This window comes from Tarenaya hassleriana, unplaced genomic scaffold (assembly GCF_000463585.1).
Source record: "Tarenaya hassleriana unplaced genomic scaffold, ASM46358v1 Cleome32, whole genome shotgun sequence".
NCBI classification, from domain to species: domain Eukaryota; kingdom Viridiplantae; phylum Streptophyta; class Magnoliopsida; order Brassicales; family Cleomaceae; genus Tarenaya; species Tarenaya hassleriana.
This window is the reverse complement of record NW_010966372.1, coordinates 904490-917663: the sequence shown is the minus strand read 5'-3', so window position 1 is coordinate 917663 and position 13174 is coordinate 904490. Positions and strand designations below refer to the sequence as shown.

At 40.0% G+C, this 13174-nt stretch overlaps 3 protein-coding genes across 4 annotated transcripts; all 3 read left to right on the top strand.

Annotated features, from left to right (window-relative positions):
• Positions 1-228: 228 nt before the first annotated feature.
• LOC104820956 (protein NSP-INTERACTING KINASE 1) lies at positions 229-3950 on the top strand. The gene is made up of 11 exons (XM_010551634.2): positions 229-634; positions 983-1115; positions 1216-1287; positions 1399-1542; positions 1635-1706; positions 1818-1877; positions 1969-2066; positions 2155-2304; positions 2409-2750; positions 2850-3229; positions 3342-3950. Exons 1-11 carry the CDS (start codon positions 511-513, stop codon positions 3669-3671), a joined length of 1905 nt encoding a protein of 634 aa, XP_010549936.1. The 5' UTR covers positions 229-510; the 3' UTR covers positions 3672-3950.
• A 246-nt stretch (positions 3951-4196) lies between these two features.
• LOC104820955 (phenylalanine--tRNA ligase beta subunit, cytoplasmic-like) lies at positions 4197-9259 on the top strand. Of its 2 annotated transcripts, none has more exons than XM_010551632.1 (20): positions 4197-4281; positions 4790-4874; positions 4974-5029; positions 5127-5224; positions 5437-5566; positions 5666-5781; positions 6009-6075; positions 6285-6326; positions 6525-6566; positions 6805-6881; positions 6987-7113; positions 7192-7359; positions 7458-7586; positions 7679-7780; positions 7901-8032; positions 8208-8282; positions 8405-8512; positions 8613-8708; positions 8805-8888; positions 8979-9259. In XM_010551632.1, the coding sequence occupies exons 2-20, from the start codon at positions 4817-4819 to the stop codon at positions 9054-9056; spliced, it is 1785 nt and encodes a 594-aa protein (XP_010549934.1). In that variant the 5' UTR covers positions 4197-4281; positions 4790-4816; the 3' UTR covers positions 9057-9259. The 2 variants fall into 2 exon arrangements, with proteins under 2 accessions (XP_010549934.1, XP_010549935.1); XM_010551633.2 differs by lacking the exon at positions 4197-4281 and adding an exon at positions 4344-4503 and having other exon boundaries at positions 8979-9111.
• A 1286-nt stretch (positions 9260-10545) lies between these two features.
• LOC104821166 lies at positions 10546-13022 on the top strand. The gene is made up of 4 exons (XM_010551964.1): positions 10546-11049; positions 11141-11302; positions 11506-11561; positions 12581-13022. The coding sequence occupies exons 1-4, from the start codon at positions 10546-10548 to the stop codon at positions 13020-13022; spliced, it is 1164 nt and encodes a 387-aa protein (XP_010550266.1).
• Positions 13023-13174: the final 152 nt, after the last annotated feature.

The following is a 13174-nucleotide window of genomic DNA, read 5'->3' as shown; positions in this document are numbered from 1 at the left end:
TCCCGTTTTACCCCTGCATTTTGAATACGATATAGATTTGGTTCACTGACTATTTTGTCTCGTTCAACAAAATATGGGCATATATATATATATATATATATGTATATATTATTTACATATCTTTAAATTAACTTTTTTTTAAAGATAAATATGTATTTTTTTTGCCTTCCCCCACACAAGCTTTATCGACAGGCATGCTAAACTTCACTTTAGACTACCAATGAATCTGGCATTTCTTTTTCGCCATCCTTTTTCCTTTTAATTTTCCCTTGTTTCTGACACATAAATTACAAAAAAATAATATTTTAAAAGAAAAGAAGAAAGATTATGCTTTCTGGCGAAGTGGGTTTCCGCCATGAAAAGCATCCAGTGAAGCAGACGTGGGTTTTCTTGTTCTTGAAGTGGGTTTAGCTCTTGAAACCAGTTTCGGAAGAAAATTAGGAACGTTGGCTTCATTTCCCTTCGTACACCAAGCTTTTGGCAACTGGGCATATCTTCTCTGCTTCAGCGATGAAGACGACGAGACTGATGGTGGTGGTGATGATAAGAAGGTTCTCTGTTTGTTTCTTTGGATTCTTATGGCTTCTGGGCTCTGCCAGTGCATTGCTTTCCCCTCAAGGAGTGAACTTCGAAGGTGATTCAGCAGAAAGTTTCGATTTTTTCTCCCTCTGCTTTTCATCAATCCAAAGAAAAAAATGGTGGCTTTTGTAATTAGTTCAGAACACCAGAGACTGCAGATGAACTGTTTGTTATATGTCTCGAGCGAAATGGAAGAAAAAAAATGGTGGCTTATGTGATAAGTGTCGGTGAATTTCTTCCGAATTAGTGGGTTTTCTCATGCTGTCGGTTTCAGTTGTTGTTCAAACAGAGTTTTGTCTCGGTGTTCAGCTTGCAGATGTAACGTTTACTTGCTGTATAATGTGTCCCGTCGTGCTAACCAATTGGGGGGGGGGGGTTCCTTTTTGTTGATTTGTTTTAACAGTTCGAGCTTTGATGGACATAAAAGCTTCCCTCAATGATCCTCATGGTGTTCTTGAAAGCTGGGACAGAGATGCTGTTGATCCTTGTAGTTGGACTATGGTCACCTGTTCTTCTGAGAATTTTGTCATCAGCCTGTAAGTTGGCATGTATACAACTCACATATATGTATATGTATGGACACGCAAGTTTGTGTAAAGAAGACTCAATCTCTCAGTGAAACTGAACTTAATGCAGGGGTACTCCGAGCCAGAGTTTATCTGGTACATTGTCTCCAAGCATTGGCAACTTAACCAATCTTCAGATTGTGTGAGTACTGTTCATAAATATTGAACTTTTTTCTGGGAATTGGATTTGTTGTTCATGTTTTCGTATAGGGTGCTTGATCTTGTGTTTATACTCTTTTTCATCCTTATGCAGGTTGTTGCAGAATAACAACATATCAGGAAGGTTGCCAACAGAACTTGGTCGGCTTACAAAGCTTCAGACACTTGATTTGTCTGATAACTTCTTCCATGGCGAAATCCCGTCTTCCCTAGGCCGCTTAAGAAGCCTGCAGTACCTGTAAGAACAGACATACACTCTTTATTATATGGATGAATCTCTTGTGTCTTCAAAGAATTGTGCTCTTGATGAACTTTGTACTTTGTCTATAGGAGGCTTAACAACAATTCTCTGTCTGGGGCTTTTCCTTTGTCACTGGCTAATATGACTCAACTTGCCTTTCTGTAAGCTATCTCTCACTTGCATTTGCAAGCAAGCAATTCGGGCTAATATTTCTACTACTACTCTGATTCAGACAAGGTATTGACATCATGTTTGGGATCTTATTGTTTCAGTGATTTGTCTTACAACAATCTTAGCGGTCCTGTTCCATCATTTGCTGCCAAGACTTTCAGGTAAATCCCTATCAATCCCTCTCTCTTAGTATTCCTCTCTCTGATCACCACTCATTATACTTTCTTTTTCTATTTTCATTTTGTGTTGCAGCATTGTTGGGAACCCTCTGATATGCCCAACGGGGGCCGAACCCGACTGCAATGGAACCACTTTAATGCCTATGTCTATGAACCTGAACGAGACAGGAGGTAACCCCTCGTTTTCGAACTTCAATCATGTCAGATTCCAGTCTAGCTTCGTTATGTTAATCCTAACTTATGCCTGTTTCTCTTTTAGCACTTTTATACAATGAGAGTCATAAGAGAAACAAAATGGCCATTGTCTTCGGGTCAAGCGTCTCCAGTGTATCCTTTATCATCCTTGTTTTCGGGTTGTTTCTTTGGTGGAGGCAAAGACGCCATCAACGGACATTCTTTGATGTCAAAGGTTTGATCTTGTCAGAAATTTCTCTTTGTTTCTTCATCCATGAACATATTAAAGGATCTTGAGATTGACTTCAAGTCATGTGGATGCTATATCTGTTTGATCAGATGGGCATCATGAGGAAGTTTCCCTCGGAAACTTGAGGAGATTCAGTTTCAGGGAACTTCAGATTTCGACGCATAACTTCAGCAGCAAGAACCTGTTGGGAAAAGGTGGCTATGGAAATGTGTACAAGGGGATTCTGGCAGACGGTACAGTTGTCGCCGTGAAGAGGCTTAAAGACGGAAACGCCCTTGGAGGGGAGATTCAGTTCCAGACAGAGGTCGAGATGATCAGTCTAGCTGTTCATCGCAACCTCCTAAGACTCTTTGGTTTCTGCATCACTCCGGCCGAGAAGCTTCTTGTCTATCCTTATATGTCTAATGGAAGTGTAGCTTCTCGCCTCAAAGGTATATCGAGAGTATTTCGTTCCTCCTCCTTGAAGAATCTTTCGTTTCGAAAGGCTTTTGGATTTGGACTGTAACCCGAGTTCTATGTGGGCACAACAGGAAAACCGGTTCTGGATTGGAGCACAAGGAAGAGAATAGCGATAGGAGCAGCAAGGGGGCTTGTGTATCTCCACGAGCAATGCGATCCAAAGATAATACACCGTGATGTAAAAGCAGCGAATATCCTGCTCGATGACTACTGTGAGGCAGTGGTGGGTGATTTTGGACTGGCCAAACTCTTGGATCATCAAGATTCTCATGTCACGACGGCGGTAAGGGGAACTGTTGGTCACATTGCTCCGGAGTATCTCTCCACTGGTCAGTCGTCTGAGAAAACTGATGTATTTGGCTTCGGTATTCTTCTTCTCGAACTCATAACCGGGCAACGGGCACTAGAGTTCAGCAAGGCAGCTAACCAGAAAGGCGCAATGCTTGAATGGGTACACCAAAGTTTCCATCTTTCTCACACCAAAGCTGCAGAAACCAGGATATATTCGGTTTCGGGTTCGGGTTTTGAGACTTGAGACTGATACTTGGGGTTATTGTCAACAGGTAAAGAAGATTCATCAAGACAAGAAGCTGGAAGTTCTCGTGGACAAGGACTTGAAAGGGAACTACGATGGAATAGAGTTAGAAGAGATGGTGAAGGTGGCATTGTTATGCACACAGTATCTGCCCGGTCACAGACCGAAGATGTCAGAAGTGGTTAGGATGCTGGAAGGAGATGGGCTTGCGGAGAGATGGGAAGCCTCTCAAAGAACAGAGTCCACTTCAAAATGCAGCAGCCGACCCAACGAACTGTCGTCTTCAGACAGATACTCTGATCTCACCGATGACTCCACCTTACTTGTCCAAGCAATGGAGCTTTCAGGACCTCGGTGAAAAAAAAAGGTTACGGATTGTTGCTTACTTATAAAGGGTCTCCTTTGACGATGAGGAAATCAAAATAAGCATTAAAAAAATGCAGTTTAATCTGCATTGAGAGAGAGTCGTGAATTAGATGAAGAACACAGCTGACACAACAAGGTTTGGTCATGCTCTGTTGTTCTTGAGGAATCTTTGTTTTAGGTTGAGATTTTTTATTTTTGTATAATAGACAGGTTTTGGGTTTGTCTCTGCAACTGTATACACTTTTGATGTAAGAAGATATTTATTCGTATATATATCATCTTTTTTTACTGTAGATATCTGACTGTAAAAAAAAAAAACTAGAGCATATGTCTGTATAGCATTCAACCCTAAAATTCTACAGAATTCCAAATCATCATGTGGGACACGTGGCATTCCGGAGAATTAATTAAAACCAAATTTAATAGGTAGCGAATTAATTATATGGGCTTTAAGTGGAATCAGCCCATTATTTATAAAATGGGCCCAAATAAAACCCATATATTTGCAAACTCACTCGTCAGATTTCTTTCAACTCAAAGTTCTCCTCCCTCGATTATTCTCTTTCTTGTTCTTGTTCCTTGGATTTGGTGTCGGAGATCAGGTTCTGTTCCTTTTGTTGTGCCTAGATTTTGTTTTTTTTTTAATTATAATTTCGCTCTCGCTTCTGCTTGGTTTCAATCGGGAATTAGGGTTCATTAGGGTTTTTAACCTAGCTTCATTTCACTCTTTTCTATGTTCTTTTGTCTGGGTTTTTCATTCTGGCAGCGAGGCTGTTCACCATTGTTTCTCTCAGCATGATTTTGTTATAGGGAATGTTCATATGGTATTTTTTCTTCAATATCTCCTCGCATCTCCCTCTTACGCAACTTAGTGCTTTTTAAAATCAAGCACGGGTTTTTGTTTTTGTTGTTTGGATTGTATCTTGATTTTTTTTTTTTTGCATTGTAGCCATGGACTATGTTTCTTTCATGCGCGAATTTGTGCAATTGAAACCGTGGATCATCTCTCAAATATTTCTTTAAACATGGAAAATTTATTGGATCCTAATATGTCAGCCGGAATTTTGGGCAATTCAGCCAAAGTAACTTAAGCATTTGTCTGTCTTCCAGTCACTGCATCTGTAGACCAATCCGACGATGCCTACCGTCAGCGTTGGCAGAGACCGCTTGTTCGCTGCCCTTGGACAATCTTACAGTAATCTCTTCCTTCTTTAACCTAATTGTTTGTTTCCTTGTCGTCTTTGAATCGCAATCTTTCGTTTTTCTTTTTTGTCTCATTCTCGTTCAATTCCAGCGCAAGAAGAGTTTGAGGATCTATGTTTCCGTTTTGGGATTGAGCTCGATGATGTGGTGAGTGGATTTTGGCTTATTTTGTTATATGCTCATCAATGTATCACTGGTTCTTGTTTGTTTTTGATATAGTTGTGCGTGTATGTATAATGGCCAGACGACCGAGAAGGCAATAATCAGGAAAGAGAAGCACCTTGAAGAAGAAGCTGATGATGATGAAGAAACCATCTACAAGATTGAAGTGCCTGCTAACAGGTGAACTTTCAAAATGATTTAGGATATAATTGAAATGTTCTTGATGGCTTCTTTGTGGTTTTCGGGTCTCCATGAAATTTTCTTTGGGTTTACCTTACCAGTCTGGTGGGATGAGATTTGTCTTGTTAATGTCAGTAGCAGCTGGGTTGTAGTTTTAAGGAAGGCAAGGGATTTTGTGATCTGATTTAGTATTTGTTCGTGTATTATGGCAGATACGATTTGCTCTGTCTCGAAGGGCTTGCACAAGCCCTTCGCGTTTTCAACGGGAAACAAGAGATACCTACTTACAGGTTTGCTAATGTTGGCAAGGACCAGATGCTTAAAATGCGTGTCAAGCCAGAGGTGTTTATCTTGGGCATCTAAATAAGCATTCTTCATTTTCTTCCTACTTGGTTTTAATTTTAGTTGCTGTGTCGGTTAACCTCTACTTTCCTTTTGCAGACATCTCAGATACGACCTTTTGTTGTCTGTGCTGTTTTGAGAGGCGTAACCTTTGACGAGGCTCGTTACAACAGCTTTATTGATCTTCAGGACAAGCTGCATCAGAATATTTGCCGGTAGAACAACATGACTATTTCCATACAATCCACGTTCCTTTCTTGCATCACCCCATCATTGCACCTTTTATCACTTTGGATTGTAGTATCATTAAGTTCCTGCATTTTCTCTTATCTTCTTTCGGTGGATGTTTTCTCCACAAAGCATTTGTCTTACATGTGTAGCTGTAGGAAAGGTTTCTTTGTCATTTTGCAAATGGTTGATATTTTTTAACTGCTTATTTCAGGCGAAGAACACTGGTTGCTATAGGAACTCATGACTTGGATACATTGCAGGGCCCATTCACGTATGAGGTGAGTCTATTTTACTATTGTTCTTATCCTTCTGCTCTCGCTTTTCATATTTTTTTGGTTGTTGTATGCTAATTTGTTTTTGGTCTCACTGCACTAGCTAGAATGTTTATCATTACTTGTCATTTGTTTCCGACTTACCTGACACTTTCTCTTACATGAGCATATGTTTGTCATTGATACGTGTCCTTTGCTGTTTCTCTTTGTCTCAGGCTTTGCCGCCAGCAGATATAAATTTTATGCCCCTGAAGCAAGTAAGTTGATCTCCTTTTTCAACTAGCATTCCTTATTCATGTGTCAGGTGTTTGATTGTCCCGTTGAATACCTATGATTCTCTTATTCTCTTAAGAAACAATCAATATAGGACGTCCTGCTACCTTTGTTGTTTTTTCTAGTATTTAATTCATAGTTATTTTGTGTACATACCTAATGCCGTTTTGTTGTTTGGGCAGACAAAGAGCTTCAGGGCTGACGAACTGATGGAATTTTACAAGGTGGGTCATGAATGAGTGTAGAAGGTTTTTTTTTATCTCCAATAAATTGAAAAAAGGTCTCGATGTCTTAAGCTGGAAAGTTGCTTTTTTTTTAATCGAAATGTCATGGAAATGTTTCTTGGAAACTTGGTAGACTAAGTATCATAAAAAGGACTTACAGAGTAATCATGTATATTGCTTTTGCAATCTTGTAATTAACATTTGCTTCAACGTGCATTATTCTTTACGTATTTTGCAGTCAGATCTCAAGTTGAAAAAATATCTACACATAATTGAGAACTCACCCGTCTTCCCTGTTCTGTATGATAGTAAAAGGTATTTTTGGGCTCTTCCAATGCCACTATTTAAATCTCAGCTTCATGCTCTACACATTGCGGTTAATTATTTTACTGTGGTTACTTTCCATCCTCGTTTTTGCAGGACCGTACTGTCGTTGCCCCCTATCATCAATGGTGCTCATTCAGCGATCACTCTTCAGACAAAGAATGTCTTCATTGAGTGTACAGCAACTGATTTGACAAAGGCCAAGATTGTTCTGAATACAATGGTATGTAGTAAAGAAAACAGAACTCTTGTGCCCAAGTGATTAGCTTTTTTACTAATCAACACTTGCTGTACTTTCCAGGTTACCACCTTTTCAGAATATTGCAAGACAAAATTCGAGATCGAACCCGTTGAAGTTATATATGATGATGGAAAATCATACATTTATCCTGATTTATCAGTCTACGACATGGAAGTTCCTCTCTCTTATATTACAGACTTAATTGGAGTGTCTTTGGAGGCAGAAGAGGTAACATTAGCATCATCATTGTCCAGTTGTGCAGGTTATTCAGTATTTCCTTTGGTAAATTTTTGTATAAGTTTTTATATGACTTTTCTACCCTCCAGGTCACAGGTTTGTTGAACCGTATGCAATTGCATGCTGAACTTTCAAAATCTAGTGATAGCCAAAACACCATTAATGTGCATGTACCCCCAACCAGAAGTGATGTGCTCCACCCTTGTGATGTTATGGAGGTATTCTGCAATAGGCAAGGATTTTAACTGTTGGTTCCGTTGCGGTTATTCTGTATCAGGTTTTTAATTGCTTGGTTTGTTTTGTTTCGAAGGATGTCGCCATTGCTTATGGATACAATAACATCCCGAAAAGAAAGCCTACTTCGATAAATCCGTTGCCTTTGAATGAGATCAGTGATCTTATTAGGGCAGAGGTACCTTAGATTCCATATGGTTTTGTATTTCTTCAATTCCGCATCTGTGCCTGTCTTTGTGGCAGGTACATTTGTCCCCCTCAAGGTTATAGTTATAAATTCAATTCTTTGTTATTTTAGATTGCAATGAATGGGTACACTGAGGTGTTGATGTGGATTTTGTGCTCCCACAAAGAAAATTTTGCGATGCTAAACAGAAAAGATGATGGCTCTGCTGTTATCATTGGAAATCCACGATCTGCCGATTTTGAGGTAATGTTCAATCACTTTCCCTGCTCCTCTGCAAAAAAGAATCTGACATATTTGCTCCCAGTTATCTTTTCCAATGAGAGATTGTCACTGTCTCTTCCTTCTTCCTCGTAAACCGATTCCGCGCAAGTGCTTTTGTTGTTGCTGAGAAATTGTCTTTTGTCTTTCTATGGTGTAGGTTGTCCGAACGAGTCTCATGCCAGGAATTCTAAAGACAGTTGGAATCAACAAAGACCATCCAAAGCCTATTAAGGTAGACACATAACCTAATCACTCAGTGTTCCATCGGTTCAGGTTTACAAAGTTGCGTTCCTTCCCGTGGAATGTCTGAAACTTCTGTTCTCACGTGTGATCAAATATGTATGCTGTTCCAAGATTTTCGAAGTAGGAGATATAGCCTTGTTGGATGAGAAAAAGGATGTGGGCGCATGCAACCGCCGTCACCTCGCCGCTCTACACTGCGGTGCTACGTCTGGTTTCGAGGCATGATTTTTCCGCGTCCCCCTTTTTGTTTCCGACGTTGCCATCTGAAAAATAAGACGATCTGAAGGGAAAGTTTCGGCCTTTGTTTTCTTATTCTCAGCTCATACATTGCCTGGTAGACAGAATCATGGAAGTAATGGCGACACCGTTTGTGCCCGTCGGAGACAACACCGGATACTACATAAAGCGCTCAGAAGTGAGTTCCCTTACCATATCTCTTTTTTTTTTTATTCTTGACCAAAAGTTTGAGAAAAATAAAATGTGTTGTCTTAAAACTCTCAAAAAAAAAAAGGAACCCGAGTATTTGGCCGGGAGACAAGCGAGCATCGTCTTCAAAGGGAAACACATTGGCAACTTTGGAATCGTTCACCCTGAGGTATATATATTATTACCAGTCGCTACAATTTTTTCCTTCCAATATCTCCATTCCGTAACATGTAACCGTATGTATGTGTGTCGGGAGCAGGTGCTGAACAATTTTGATATTTCGGATCCTTGCTCGTTCGTGGAGATGGACATCGAGGGCCTCCTCCTCCTCCTATGAGACGAAATTAGATTTTTTGGAACCCATCTTCACTCTCCCTACTCTGATTATTTTTTCCCCCTTCCGTGAACCCTTACCCTTGTTGAGGATTTGTTTTGGGTATTTGTTGTAGTTTTTTTTTTTTACTAAAGTCATCTTTGGAAGAAAAAAAGAAAGTCGTCCGGCGGCTGGGATTTGGCTACAGAGTTAGAATTTCTATATAAGAACAGTCAAGTGTATGACGGCATCGTATAGATCATTAGGCGTTATGAAATCAAGTGTTAACCATCAAAAAAATAGAAATATGAATAAAATGGGAACATTATAGGCAGTGCCTTCGAGTGTAGGGGTGATAATATGTCCATGGCCCCACAACCTCGGTGGTCTTTGTGGGGGAAAATTGCAAAAATAACCCAACTTGTCGATTTGTACTTCACGCCATGACCCTCTAGGTTTAGGGTTTTAAAAAAAAAACCTAAAATAACGAAAAGACTAATTTGCCCATAAAATATTGAATACGTGGCAACTCACTGGAAAACACGAAACGACAACTCTGTGTTTCCAAAATTTTAAACAAACAAACACGAACGGTTTCGTGACGAACGTTTTCTCCTCTCCTCCTGTTTCTTTCTTCAATCGCGAGTAAATCTGTCGGTTTCTTCTTACAAAATCGTCTTCTGTCGGCACAAATGACTTCGTCTTCGGCTTCTCTTTCGGTTACTGCTTCGATTTCTACTTCAGAAGATCTACAGGTACTGTATACTCGCCGAAAAAACTGATTGCGTCGTTCATCCTCTCTTTGTCTTTGTGTTTATGTGTTTGTTTCGGGTTTAAGCTCTAATGTTCGAGTCGTTTGGGTTAGAAATTAGGGTTTTAGGTAAAAGATGGAGATTTTCAGAAAGACGAGTCAATGAGAGTTGAATTTTTTGGTCAGACGGTTATATTACTCGAATTAGTAAGACCCATGAAATGGGTAGACCAATGAAATGGTCAGACCAGTGAAATGGTCAGACTGTGAAGTGGACAGACCAGTGAAGTGGTCAGACCCATGAAATGGTCAGACCCGTGAAATGGTCAGACCCGTGAAATGGTCAGACTCGTGAAATGGTCAGACCCGTGAAGTGGGCAGACCAGTGAAGTGAAATGGTCAGACCCGTGATGTGGTCAGACCCGTGATGTGGTCAGACGAGCGAAGTGGTCATATTGGTTAAATGTCAGACCCATGAAGTGGTCATACTTCACTGGTATGACCACATTTATAGTCATCATAGCTTGTCTTGTCAATGTAATATAATAAAACTGATCATGAGAGTTAATCTAATTGTTGCAGGTCCCTTTTGTGTATAATTTCAAGGATATTCAACATAGTCCCAAGATCTCGACGAAGTGTTATGTATTTCAGATCACAAGATCTCTAAGAAAGGCTTTAACAAGCGAAGAATTGACATATTTCAATACAGAGTCTCAATTTCGTCACATTTTTCATACGAAATGTGAAGAGACATTGAAGATGGTGCCAGTGTCTATTCTTATACACCGTGCATTAAGGTTGGAAGGAGAGGAAAAAGAGTTTTGGTTTGTTGTAAATGGCGTGCCCATCAGATACTCAATCCAGGAACATGCCATTATCTCCGGCTTAAACTGTGACAACTATTCGGAGGGCTGGACTAAACGTAAGGGAAGCGAATATCGGAAAAAAACATTCGGAACTTCAAAAGTGACCATAGAAGCCGCATTAAAGAAGTTGCGCGAAACTCCACATGCAAATGTGGAGGAAAGAAAGAGATTAGCGATAATTGTATTGCTAGGCGGAGTTTTAGCTCATAGTGCCAAGAGCAATGATGTCATAAACAATGATTTAGTGGACATGGTCGAAAGTCTGGACTTCTGTGAAGGGTTTCCGTGGGGAAGATACACCTTCGATAAGATTAGCGATCAGATTCGGAAATTGTATAATAGCGGCCCTAAACCGAAGGACAATTGGCATTGTCCAGGATTCGTAATACCACTTATGGTGAGTTATATTTTGTACTAATGTTTGTAATGTAAATTAGTATTTGAGTATATTTATTGAGGGATATAATGAATTGGTTTGTATATTGCAGTTTCTTCCTTTCGAATGCATCGAAAGTTTAGGCGCAAATGGATGGTATATCGATGTTGAAGGTGCCGATCCGACTTGTCCTAGGATGTGCAAGAAACGCATCAAACCGGATCTTTTTATGACATATGCAAAGGTGTATAAACAGATTGGCGATACCTCAAAGGTACGTATTAATTTGGTCATTTCTTTTGTAGTGTCACCAGTTGGATTGGTCGGACCAATTGAATTGGTCTGACCAATTGAATTGGTCTGACCAATTGAATTGGTTGGACCAATTGAATTGGTTGGACCAGTTTGTGATTAGTATGACCAATTTGTAATTGGTCATACCTATCATAATGTACTCACACGAACCATTTTTTGCAGGGATTTCGAAGTGTTCTTCAAATAGACAACAATGAAGAACATATTCTTTTGAATGTGTATGCTGAGCCAAGCAGTCATCCAGTTGTGCAGAGTTGGATGCAACGGTTGAACGAAGATCCGACAAGTATTTGTTTCCAGAAAATTCTTGCGCTCGATGTCAGTGCCAGGGGCTCTGGGAATAGAGCAGAGAGGAAGAAAAAAGGCAAGGGAAAGATTCAAGAAGAAAGAGAAGAGGAAGAAAAAGAAGGAGGGGAAGAAGAAGAAGAGGAAGAAGAAGTTAGAAAAGAGGAAGAAGAAAGGCAAGAACGAATACCGATTGGTTTTGAAAGGATGTTGGAGGAGGCAATAAAAGCTTCTGAAGAAAAGATTGCCGAAAATGTTGAAAAAAGAATAATTGCAAAGGTGGAAAGAATTTTGAAGAGGGCAGGCGTTAGTGTGGAAGTATTGAACTGGTCTGACAAAAGTGAGAGTTCTTCACCACGTGATGCTTCAGTGGGGAGATCGTACAACAGGAATATTGACTTCCTATTCAAACATCGTGCTTTCCAGCCAAATGAGATTTTCTCACCACCCGAGCAAGGTATGTTCACACTTAAATTTTACTTTCTTTTTTCGTCAGACATGACTCCATATAAGTCTAACTAGTTGGACCAATTTAGAATGGTCAGACCAGTTATACTTATGTGGGTTGATGAGTCTGACCAAATAAGTCCGACGGTATGACCAATTTAGAATGGTCAGACCAGTTATACTTATGTCCTCCACACCTTTCTCTGATGCATCATCTGCATCCTTCTTTGATGCATCCTCCTTAGGAGGTAGGTCTCCAGTATCATCGACATGCTCAACATCAATCTCGATATGCCTTGGAGGAGTAGCAGAAATCCCTTCTTCATCATCCTCCATATCACCATCAGAATTATTCGGAGTGCCACAAATCTTTTCATTATCAGCTTCTTGCTCATGTGAATCTGCAAAAGATCAATTAAAATAATATAACTCAATCCTATATTCAAATAAGTATAACTGGTCTAACCATTCTAAATTGGTCACACCGTCGGACTTATTTGGTCAGACTCATCTACCTACATAAGTATAACTGGTCTGACCATTCTAAATTGGTCATACCGTCGGACTTATTTGAGGATGATGAAGAAGGGATTTCTGCTACTCCTCCAAGGCATATCGAGATTGATGTTGAGCATGTCGATGATACTGGAGACCTACCTCCTAAGGAGGATGCATCAAAGAAGGATGCAGATGATGCATCAGAGAAAGGTGTGGAGGATGCATCAGAGACCAATAAAGAGAATGCAGAGGATAAATCTGACAGCGGTGTGGAGGATGCATCAAAGAAAGAGGAGAAAAATGCAGAGGATGCAGAGGATGCAGAGGATAAATCTGAGAGGGGTGTGGAGGATGCATCAGAGAAAGGTGAGGAAGAGAAGGGTGCAGAGAAGGATGTAGAGGAGGAGAAGGGTATGGAGAATGCAGATAATGCATTAGAGAAGTCTTAAATTCTACCCATAAGATTTTCATCCAATGAGAAGCATTAAACACCATTCATTAAACTCTAGCAATCAAACCCAAGCAATTGCATCACTCAATTTAACAAATCCTAGGTTTCCCTAAACATTCATTCAAGAGAGATAAACTTGAAGAACACAAA

What these genes read in the sequence shown, in the direction of transcription:
- LOC104820956 (XM_010551634.2), top strand. Translation starts at nt 511, where the DNA reads ATGAAGACGACGAGACTGATGGTGGTGGTGATGATAAGAAGGTTCTCT. An exon ending in GAGAATTTTGTCATCAGCCT is followed by an intron (nt 1,116 to 1,215) that starts GTAAGTTGGCAT and finishes AACTTAATGCAG; the next exon opens with GGGTACTCCGAGCCAGAGTT. An exon ending in AAGGCGCAATGCTTGAATGG is followed by an intron (nt 3,230 to 3,341) that starts GTACACCAAAGT and finishes TATTGTCAACAG; the next exon opens with GTAAAGAAGATTCATCAAGA.
- LOC104820955 (XM_010551632.1), top strand. Translation starts at nt 4,817, where the DNA reads ATGCCTACCGTCAGCGTTGGCAGAGACCGCTTGTTCGCTGCCCTTGGA. An exon ending in TGCCCTTGGACAATCTTACA is followed by an intron (nt 4,875 to 4,973) that starts GTAATCTCTTCC and finishes GTTCAATTCCAG; the next exon opens with CGCAAGAAGAGTTTGAGGAT. An exon ending in TGTCTTTGGAGGCAGAAGAG is followed by an intron (nt 7,360 to 7,457) that starts GTAACATTAGCA and finishes TCTACCCTCCAG; the next exon opens with GTCACAGGTTTGTTGAACCG.
- LOC104821166 (XM_010551964.1), top strand. Translation starts at nt 10,546, where the DNA reads ATGGTGCCAGTGTCTATTCTTATACACCGTGCATTAAGGTTGGAAGGA. An exon ending in AGATTGGCGATACCTCAAAG is followed by an intron (nt 11,303 to 11,505) that starts GTACGTATTAAT and finishes CATTTTTTGCAG; the next exon opens with GGATTTCGAAGTGTTCTTCA. An exon ending in GAACATATTCTTTTGAATGT is followed by an intron (nt 11,562 to 12,580) that starts GTATGCTGAGCC and finishes TTATTTGGTCAG; the next exon opens with ACTCATCTACCTACATAAGT.